The sequence below is a fragment of the Solea solea genome, chromosome 15, assembly GCF_958295425.1.
Source record: "Solea solea chromosome 15, fSolSol10.1, whole genome shotgun sequence".
NCBI classification, from domain to species: Eukaryota; Metazoa; Chordata; class Actinopteri; order Pleuronectiformes; family Soleidae; genus Solea; species Solea solea.
In genome coordinates this window covers 2,145,455-2,156,074 of record NC_081148.1, presented here as the reverse complement: position 1 = coordinate 2,156,074, position 10,620 = coordinate 2,145,455, and the positions used below count along the sequence as shown (strand labels likewise).

Genomic DNA, 10,620 nt, shown 5'->3' with positions numbered 1-10,620 from the left:
TTGATTACTGCAATTCTCTCCTTTTCGGCCTCCCTCGAAAGTCTCTCCATAAACTGCAACTGGTCCAAAACTCATCCACCCGTATCATCACAAAGACCCGCCCACACCACTGTAGGGGAGGAAATACCTGCTGCCAAGTAACAATCTCTCCCCAAGAAGTATTCTGTCTTTCCGGCGTTAGGAAGAGGTTTTCCAAAGTAAAGTATAGTAAATATTTATTTAATCTGACTCCATTTAAACAACAATTAACCTTACTTTTAAATATTGTTGGGAATTAAAGTTAACCAATCATTTAAAATGTAAACCCTTTAAGAGTTCAATCCTATTGTCAAGAAATCTGACATCGGTCTAGTTCAGGGATGACTATTATAAATATTATTATTATTATTATATTATTATATCTATTATAAAAACACTCTGTGACCTTTTTCCACATAGAAGTTTGCCCTAATGCCTGGGTTGAAGTATTCAGAGGTGAGAAATGTAACGCCACAGTTTACAGGACATAATACTCAATCTTTTCTAGTCAACTCAGAGGTGAAGGGTATGAGTGTTAAATCTCACCATATAACTAGACTAAATTCATCTTCAACAACAGATTCTTAACTATTTAGAACAAAAAGTCTCAACAAGGCAATATTAGAAATGAAGGGTTAACATACCAGTTTATTGAAATGTCCAGTGGTAGAAAATACAGCCAGTAATTTGTGTGACACACAGTTGATGTGTGGGAGCTTCTGTGAAGCAGACCAACTCCACGGTGAATGGGACTTAATCTGGAACTCACGACCACCTGACCTCCGTAACTGTGAGACTCAAAACTCACCTGCTCCCTCTAACCTCCCCTGCTTTTACGGTCACTTCCCCAAATTTATTGTGTTGATTTTATGTGGTTTTTTTTTTTTGGTCTTTATGTAACCAAAAATGTAATTGTGTGATTTTAATTCATTGACCTGAAAGGCGCTTTTAAATTAAATGTATTATTATTATTGATTGACAGGTACATCTGTTTGTCATTAACTTTGCTTTAAAAAAACATTTTATTGTGAAAAACCTAAAGTTTGTGGAGAAAGAAGGAAAATAATTTGGTTTTGATTTGAGAATGTTTTTATTTTTGTTTCTAAGCTTCAGAAATGAAACATCTCTGTGACTCTAAAACATGACTCATCACATCAGAGACCTCACCGGAGTGTCCCTGAACTCAGTCTGATGTAATCTGATTACCTCAACACATGTTAATATAATCTAAGAACCTGGACATATATTTGTGTAATCTGATTACCTCAACAGTTGTGACGTAATCTGATTACCAATCACATCGTAAAAGCAATCTGATTACCTGGACACATTATTGCAGTCTAAAAACAAGGACCCAGTTGGTGTAATCTGATTACCTCAACACTTACCTGAACATGTGTTAGTGAAAATGTTATCACCCAAATATGTGCCCATGTAATCTGATTACCTGCACACATGGTGATGTAATCTGATTACTTGAACACATGTTGATGTAATCTGGTTACTTGAACACATGTTGATGTAATCTGAATTTCTGAACACATGTTGATGTAATCTGATTACCTGAGCACGTTGTAATCTGGACAAGTTTTGATGTAATCTGATTACCTGAACATATGTTGATGTAATCAGATTACCCAAGTACATTGACATAATCAAATTACCCCGGCATGTAATCTGATTACTTGGACACATTCTAACCTCAGGTGTGGGCGGAGTCACAGTTTCACTACGTCATGACGTCACAGGAAGTAGACAGTATGTACAGCTAACGTCCGGCCTGCGAGCAGCCAAACATTTCGGCCGCAGCGAAGCCACAAAAAAAACATGTTGACACAAAAGTCATCGTCAAGGAAACGGAAAAATAAACAAAAACAAAGAAAAATAAATAAAATTCCACGTCGTCTGTTTTCACCTAAAACACAGAAAGTGCCTGAAGTCGCAGCGAGCGAAACAATATGGCTTTTTCTCAACGTGACGTTTATTTACAGCGCGAGGCACCAGAGTCCGGACAAGCGTCCTCCTGCGAGACACTGAGGGATGGACGAGTGAGACAGGAGGACGCCATCACGTACGTCCTCGTGCTCAGAGGTTTAATGAGCCAGCTTTTTCTAAAGAAACATCAGAAAATGGAGGACGTCGTAATCAGACACCAGGTCCAGGTCCAGGTCTGAGGACGACGTCCACCATGGCAGCAGAACAGGTGGTTGATGGGAATCGACTTGTTTGAATCAGAATTCCTTCATTTTGTTTTTCCCGTCTGAAGCGGCGTCTCAGAGACGTTCCTCAGAACTTCGTATTTGTTCATCATATTGTTTGTCCCTAAGAGCTTCCTGTTTGTCCCTAAGAGCTTCCTGTTGGACTCTCGGAACTTCCTGTTTCCGTTCACAGAAAACTTCAACTTCAACGATAATTCAAAAACAGCCTGAACCATTTCTGATGTTCAAGCTTTTACAGATGATTGATCAGGACCTGTCAAAATAAGATGGGGCTTTTACTTTGGTAACTGTTTCGAGTTTTAGTTGCTGCCGCCTAGTGTCTGATATCAGTCACTACATTTCTGATCATTAAAATCATTCATGTTTTTATCGTCCTCAGTGATTTGGTCAAATTTTGTTCTTCGTAAAAAATCAGCAGAAAAGAAACACAGACACACACACACACAAAGACACACGCGCACACACACACGCACACAAATACACACAAAGACACAGACATACAAAGACACACACAAACGCAGAGACACACAGACACATACATACATACAAAGACACATGCACGCACAGACACACACGCGCGCACACACAGACACATATATACATACAAAGACACATGCACGCACAGACACACACGCGCGCACACACAGACACACACACACGCAAATACACACACAGACACATACACACAAAGACACATGCACGCACACACACAAAGACACACGCACGCACACACAGACACACAAAGACACACGCACACAGACACAGACACACGCACACAGACACGCACACAGACACAGACACACAAAGACACACGCACACACACAAACACACAAAGACACACGCACACAGACACACGCACACACACAAACACACAAAGACACACACAAACGCAGAGACACACAGACACATACACACAGACACACAAAGACACATGCACGCACAGACACAGACACAGACACACACACGCACACACAAATACACACGCATACACAAACACACGCACGCACACACACACACACACACACACAAAGACACACACACAGAAGGGGGTTTGTTTGTTGAGAGTCTGGGACACAGAGTCTCACCCCCCCCCCCCCCTTGCTTAGTTACCGCAGCAACACTCCCACATCTGTCATATGTGGTTGTCATGGTAACCTGCTCCTCGTCGGTTGCTAGGAGAATGAGTGACGGTGATGAAACAGGAGGTCAGTGTTTGTTCCTCTGACATTTAAGTACCTACAACAAGTCCTCCTGGAGAGGTCCTGGAATGTCCTGGAAAGGTCCTGGAATGTCCTGGAAAGGTTCTGGAGGGAAACTAAACGTTGATTCATTTTTTTACACTCTGTCACTTCCTGAAAGTCCCTGAAATGAAAGCTAACAGGAAATCAAGCGTCTTCTCTCCTACGACCTCATGCTGGCTCAGCCAATCAGGATCCACCTGAGGTATAACAGAAAAGGTTTAAAGAGGGTGTCAGCCTGCGCGCTCTGTGGCGGCGTCTCACGGCGCCCCCTCCTGTTTGCTCTGCGTGTGCAGCTCTGGCTGCGCGTCGTTGCCGTTCTTCTTCTTCACGTCCTCGCCGCTGTCCTCGCCGCTCTTCATCGTCGAGGACGACGAAGACGACGTGACCTTCAGGCTCTTTGACGTCTTGTGTCCGCGGGTCTTGTCCTTGCCGGTGGCGTCCTGAGGCAGCGTGGGACTGGAGTGCGCCCTCTGCAGACCGCCGTCGTCGAACAGGCGGGACTCGAAGGTCACCAGGTCCTCGTCTCCGCTCGCCAGTTTGGCTCTGAGCAGCATGGCGTACGTACCGTAACGAGTTTTCTGTACGAGAGGACGCAGACGTTAGTGAGTGGAGGCGGGACCTTTGACAGCATGACATCATCAGTCAGTGTCTCTTTAAAAGTAATAAAGTTTGTTTTTTTTAAATGTGCCAACTCACCTCAAATTCCAGGTACTCCTGACGGAGGTTGTGTTCCTCCAGCTCACGACCTTTGACCTTACGGTCTGGAGAGGCGGTCAGGAGGTCGGCGAGCTCGGAGGAAACCGCCCTGAAGCGGTTCTCGTGACATTTGACCTGCTCATCCTGTCCACACAAAGCACAAAGGATCATGGGAGTGTTTTTTCCCCCACTGTCGATTACCCACAAACCCTTGCAACGGTCTGTACCTGCGATAGTTTGGTGTTGGATCCCGGCAGCAGGGGGCGACTGAACCTCTTCTGGGAGCCAATCGCTGCGGGGAAGGGCGGAGCTGAAAACATGGCCGCCACCACGTTGATGCGTGTGATCCAGGACTGCATCTGTTCAGGGTTTCTGACGCCATGGATACAAGGGTTAGCTTAGCATCTGTTCAGGGTTTCTGTCGCCATGGATACAAGGGTTAGCTTAGCATCTGTTCAGGGTTTCTGTCGCCATGGATACAAGGGTTAGCTTAGCATCTGTTCAGGGTTTCTGTCGCCATGGATACAAGGGTTAGCTTAGCATCTGTTCAGGGTTTCTGTCGCCATGGATACAAGGGTTAGCTTAGCATCTGTTCAGGGTTTCTGTCGCCATGGATACAAGGGTTAGCTTAGCATCTGTTCAGGGTTTCTGTCGCCATGGATACAAGGGTTAGCTTAGCATCTGTTCAGGGTTTCTGTCGCCATGGATACAAGGGTTAGATTAGCATCTGTTCAGGGTTTCTGTCGTCACGGATACAAGGGTTAGCTTAGCATCTGTTCAGGGTTTCTGTTGTCACGGATACAAGGGTTAGCTTAGCATCTGCTCAGGATTTCTGTTGCCATAGATACAAGGGTTAGCTTAGCTTAGCATCAAGACTGGAAATATGGAAATAGCAGTTTAGCTTAACGTCAAGAAACACATAGCAACTAGCTTAGCATGAAGACCAGAAATAGAGAAACAGGTGGACTAGCTTAGCATGAAGACCAGAAACAGGTGGACTAGCTTAGCATGAAGACCAGAAAGATGTGGACTAGCTTAGCATGAAGACCAGAAATAGAGAAACAGGTGGACTAGCTTAGCATGAAGACCAGAAATAGAGAAACAGGTGGACTAGCTTAGCATTAACACCAGGAACAGGTGGACTAGCTTAGCATGAAGACTAGAAACAGGTGGACTAGTTTAGCAAAGACACTAGAAGACGTTAGCCTAGCTCAGTATGGAGACTGAAAACATTGTTAGCAGTGATCTGAAAAGAACCAATCAGATCACGGTGGTGGGCGTGGTCTTACGGTGCCTGGAAGAGGAAGACCCTCCAGTCGGCAGTCCTCAGGTAGAAGACGTTGGGTCTCTTCCTGTAGTCCACCGCTCTCATGGCGAGGGAGTGATGTATGGACACGGCGTTCTTCACGTCCTCCTCCGTCAACTCCCGCTCTGTCCGGTACTCGTCCTGTCCAATCACAGAGCAGCTTTACTGAGGCCACGCCTCCTTTAACATTCACTACACCAGTGACATCACAGTGGATGGATTTATACGACTCCTGCTGTGTGTGTGTGTGTGTGTGTGTGTGTGTGTGTGTGGGGGGGGGGGGGGGGGGGGGGTACAGGGGCCGCTGGGAAATGTAGTCCAGACTTTTTTTCTTTTTTTTTTTTACCTTCTGCAGGTAAAGAACCAGACCCTTCAACATGGCATAGAAAGACTTCCAGCCTCTTTTCCCCCGCGGCGCTGAGAAACACAAGGCATCATGGGAAAAAATTACATGTGAACGTTTATTAATAAATAAAACATGTTCAGGGATCCTGGGACATCTCAGTGTTCCACTTTAATCCATTATTTAAACTTTGAAGACAAATAATATCTGTCAATAAAACTCAGATTAAACTCTGCCTGAACTCAGATTAAACAAAAATCTGAGTAAATTCAGATTGAATTCATTTTAAATTTAGATTACAATTTAAAACTGTAATTAAATTCAAGTAAAATGCTGAGTCATTTCAGACTAAATTACACTTGAGATTAAATTCAGACTCAGTTTAAATTCAGATTTAATTCATTTTAAGTGTAATAACACTCATATAAAACTCCTATATATACAATTTCAGATTAAACAGATTAAACTCGGATTAAATCTGTGTGATTTTGGAGTTTCAATCATCGTCCTGCATCCAGATTCTCAATTCTATATATAATCACGTTTGTCATACAATGAATGAATTAATAAAAGGATGGAGGGATGAATGAATGAATGGATGATGAATTAATACATGAATAAAAGGAAGGATGGATGAATGGATGAATAACCAAGTGGACTGACGTACTTCTCTTCCCGTCAGGATCAGCGTGGACTTTTCGGACCAGGAAGCCGCTCTTGTAGAGCTCGCCGTCGGCCTGCTGGGCGACGCCCACCAGCGGGTTCCCTCCACTCCCCAGTCGTTTCATGGTGTGGGAGGCGGAGTCTGTTCGGACGTCAGCCAGCTCCGACATGGACTTCCTCAGCTCCTCTTCATCACTTACAAAAAAAACAGAGGTCAGCTCAGTGAACGCAGAGGTCAAAGGTCATCTCATCTGAATCACCTGCAGCAGGTGTAACCCAATCAGTAGAGGCAGCACAGAGCACCACACACAGGATACATGCTAATGCTAATACATACACTGTGTGTGTGTGTATATACTGTTTGTGTGTGTGTGTATATACTGTTTGTGTGTGTGTATATACAGTTTGTGTGTAGTTTCAAGTAGTTAGTAGTTTATTTTATTTGTCAAATGTACTATATGTACGACATACAGCACAGATGAAATTGCAGTCCTCTCAGACCCACGGTGCAAACAGGCAGTTACATAAGTAAACATAAATAAACAATCAACAGACATAAACTAAACAATCAACATGAAGAGAATCTTCTAAGAGAAGATAAGTGAGGTAGTACAGTTTAGTGCAAAATAGTGCAGTTTAGTGCAAAGTCCCTGAGTTCACAGTGTGGGAATGGTGTTGGTGGAGGAGGAGGAGGAGGAGGAGGAGGAGGAGGGGGGGGAGTGGGGGGAGTGGGGGGAGTATAGTCCTGGTCTGTGGCAGGGGGCAGAGGGGGGGGGGATGAGTAGAGGTGGGAGTGATGGTAGAGCAGGGAGGGAGTTGAGTCTCCTGACAGCCTGGTGGACGAAGCTGTTCTTTAGCCTGCTCGTTCTGGCCCGGAGACTGCGCAGTCTCCTCCCCGATGGCAGCAGGCTGAAGAGGCTGTGAGACGGATGGGAGGGGTCACCAGTAATCCTGATTGCCTTGCTGATGATGCGGGTGTTATAAATGTCTAGGAGGGGGGGGAGAGAGACACCAATGATCCTCTCAGCTGCTCTCACGATGCGCTGCAGGGTCTTGCGGCAGGACACGGTGCAGGCGCCGTACCACACAGTGATGCAGCTTGTCAGGATGCTCTCGATGGTGCCTCTGTAAAATGTGTGCATTATGGGGGGCGGGGCTCCTGCTCTCCTCAGTTTGCGGAGGAAGTACAGGCGCTGTTGGGCTTTTTTGGCCAGTGATGCAATATTGTGGCTCCAGGACAGATCTTCAGAGATGTGCACACCCAGGAACTTGGTGCTGCTCACCCTTTCCACTGCAGCACCGTTGATGGTTAGTGGAGTATGCTGGGCGTGCACTCTCCTGAAGTCCACAATAATCTCCTTGGTCTTCTCCACATTCAGGTGGAGATTGTTTTCTTTGCACCACGTGGCCAGCCTGTTTACCTCACTCCTGTAGATTGTCTCATCGCTGTTGTTGATGAGACCCACCACAGTTGTGTCGTCCGCAAACTTAATGAAGAAGTTGGAGCTGAATGATGGAGTGCAGTCATGGGTCAGCAGAGTGAAGAGGAGGGGGCTCAGCACACATCCTTGGGGGGCCCCAGTGTTCAGCGTGATGGTGCCGGAGGTGTTGCTGCCGACCCGAACTGCCTGTGGTCTCCCCGTCAGGAAGTCCAGCAGCCAGTTGCACAGGGAGGTGTTGAGCCCCAGCTGGTCCAGTTTGTGGATGAGCTGCTGGGGGATGATTGTGTTGAATGCTGAGCTGAAGTCAATGAACAGCATTCTAACGTAGGAGTCTTTAGTCTCCAGGTGGGTGAGGGCTGAGTGGAGGGCAGCGGAGATGGCATCATCGGTCGAGCGGTTTGACCGATATGCAAACTGGAAGGGGTCTAGGGTGGGGGGGAGGATTGACTTGATGTGCTCCATGACTAGCCGCTCGAAGCACTTCATGAGGATGGGAGTGAGTGCGATCGGACGGTAGTCGCTGTAGCTGGAGGGAGACGACTTTTTCGTGTGGGTGTACTGTGTATATACTGTTTGTGTGTGTACATGTATACTGTATGTGTGTGGTGTTGGGCGTTGGGAGGCTGACCTGTAATTACATGGAGGAAAAGAGCAGGGAACAGTTGCCATAGCAACAGAGACTTAAATATGGGAGACATGCACACACACACACTGTGACAGAAACTTACATGGTCCACTGCAGCTTCTCGTTCTTGATGGAGCTGTAGAGAGTCTGCAGAGAAACAACAGTCACACTTACAGAGAGTGTGTGTATGCGTGTGTGTGTGTCTGTTAACTTCAGAAAAAACTGCAAAAACAACAGGAAACTCAAGTTTGTAAACCACTCCCCCCCCCCCCACACACACACACACAGGAGCAGCTGGTCCACTGCTGCCTCCATCACTAAGTTCAAATGTCTTATTTTGTCACTTCTGCTTTTAAAATATTTCATTTCGACATTCAACAGTGACACAAAGTGTCCACACGAGGCAGCAGAGGACCAGCAGCTCCTGTGTCCCCGCAGCTAAAATCAGTGGGTGAGTGGTTTACAAAAGTGTCTCGAAGTGAGATGAAGACGTCATATCGTAGACGTAAACTGACGTTGATTTTTTTTAAATCATGTTTTCACTCAAACAACCACACCTTAAAAAACCTGAAATATTCCTTTAATGCAAAATAATTGATTTCAAATTTTCTTTTATTTATCATCATTAAAATGTGAAATTTCAGAATCTTTTTCTACTTGTTTTTTCTTGATTTTTCTGTGTTTACATTAAAGGATTGAAAACAACTGTAAACAGCAACTGGTTTCTGGGTCACTCTGGGTCGTAACCACGGTGACGGCCTCATAAGGATATTTTCAAACCATTAAAAGCTCAATTAAAAACATTCTTTTTTGTCTTTGTTTCTTCTGTAAGTTAATCCCGGGTGTCTGTGTGGCGCCCCCCAGTGGTGAGTCTTTACCTTCTTCTTGCGACTCTGCGGGTGCGGGTGTCCGTCCTGCGTTTTTCCCAGCAGGTCGGGGAAGGCGAGCGGTTTGAGGGAGCGGGAGCGCGGCGCTCGCGGGTACCTGAAGGGGTCGCTCTCACGCGAGTCCCGCCCACTGCGCACTGAGCAGAGCGAGCGAGAGCGCATGCGGCCGGACGAGTGGATGCTGTTCACGCCGATCATCGCGACTTCTTTTACGATAAAGTTAAAATACGACTTTTAGACGAGACGAGAAGGAGAGAGGAGACGAGGAGTGAGGAGACGGGGAGTGACGAGCCGAGGAGTGAGGAGACGGGGAGTGACGAGACGAGGAGTGAGGAGACGAGGAGTGACGAGACAAGGAGTGACGAGACGAGGAGTGACGAGACGAGGAGTGAGGAGACGAGGAGTGACGAGACGAGGAGTGAGGAGACGAGGAGTGACGAGACGAGGAGTGAGGCGAGAAGGAGAGAGGAGACGAGGAGTGACGAGACGAGGAGTGAGGCGAGAAGGAGAGAGGAGACGAGGAATGAGGCGACGAGGAGAGAGGAGACGAGGGGTGAGGGGACGAGGAGTGAAGTGTGGAGTGAAGTGTCCTCAGTGAAGCTCTGACTCAGCGTTTTTTTCGGTTTCACTTGATCACAAACAGCTGACTCGTCGTGTTCTTTAAAGTTTCAAAGATTCCAACAAATTAATAAAACAGTTATATTTGAAATATTTCTATAAATGAATGAAAATTACTTCACATGAAACTGAATTATGTGAAATAAAATGCATAAAAAATGACTTCTAATAATAATAATGAGTAAAAAGATGAGATTTCAAATATAAACATTCACAGTTTTAAACGTGAAAATAAACAGAAGTCAAGACGACTTTCACACGTCGTACGAGTCAGATCTCCACGGTAACGCACGCTCAGTGTGTGTGTGTGTGTGTGTGCGTGTGTGCGTGTGTTCAGATGAAGTGATGAAGATTCATCATCAGCTGCTGCAGAAAAAAACCCAGACAGAAACAAAACATCCACACAGCTACTGATGAAGATGATGAAGTTGATGAAGATGATGAAGATGATGAAGATGATGAAGATGATGGTCCTGGTGCAGAAGAAGAATAAAAATCCCTGCACTGCAAACGAAGCTGCGTGACGGAGGAGACGCAACAGAGAGCGAGAGAGAGAGAGAGA

General features: G+C 45.8%; 1 protein-coding gene across 3 annotated transcripts in view; it reads right to left on the bottom strand.

Moving 5' to 3' along the window:
• Nucleotides 1–639: 639 nt before the first annotated feature.
• The window catches only part of psda (pleckstrin and Sec7 domain containing a), a 33,007-nt gene continuing 23,026 nt past the window's right edge, over nt 640–10,620 (bottom strand). For 2 of the 3 annotated variants that reach the window (XM_058650955.1, XM_058650957.1), the window contains 7 exons: nt 8,657–8,700; nt 6,491–6,681; nt 5,827–5,897; nt 5,464–5,621; nt 4,402–4,546; nt 4,175–4,318; nt 640–4,056 (listed from right to left, as the gene is read on the bottom strand). In XM_058650955.1, coding sequence (XP_058506938.1) covers nt 3,736–4,056; nt 4,175–4,318; nt 4,402–4,546; nt 5,464–5,621; nt 5,827–5,897; nt 6,491–6,681; nt 8,657–8,700 — 1,074 coding nt within the window. In that variant the 3' untranslated portion in view covers nt 640–3,735. The other variant, XM_058650956.1, reaches the window with a different exon arrangement.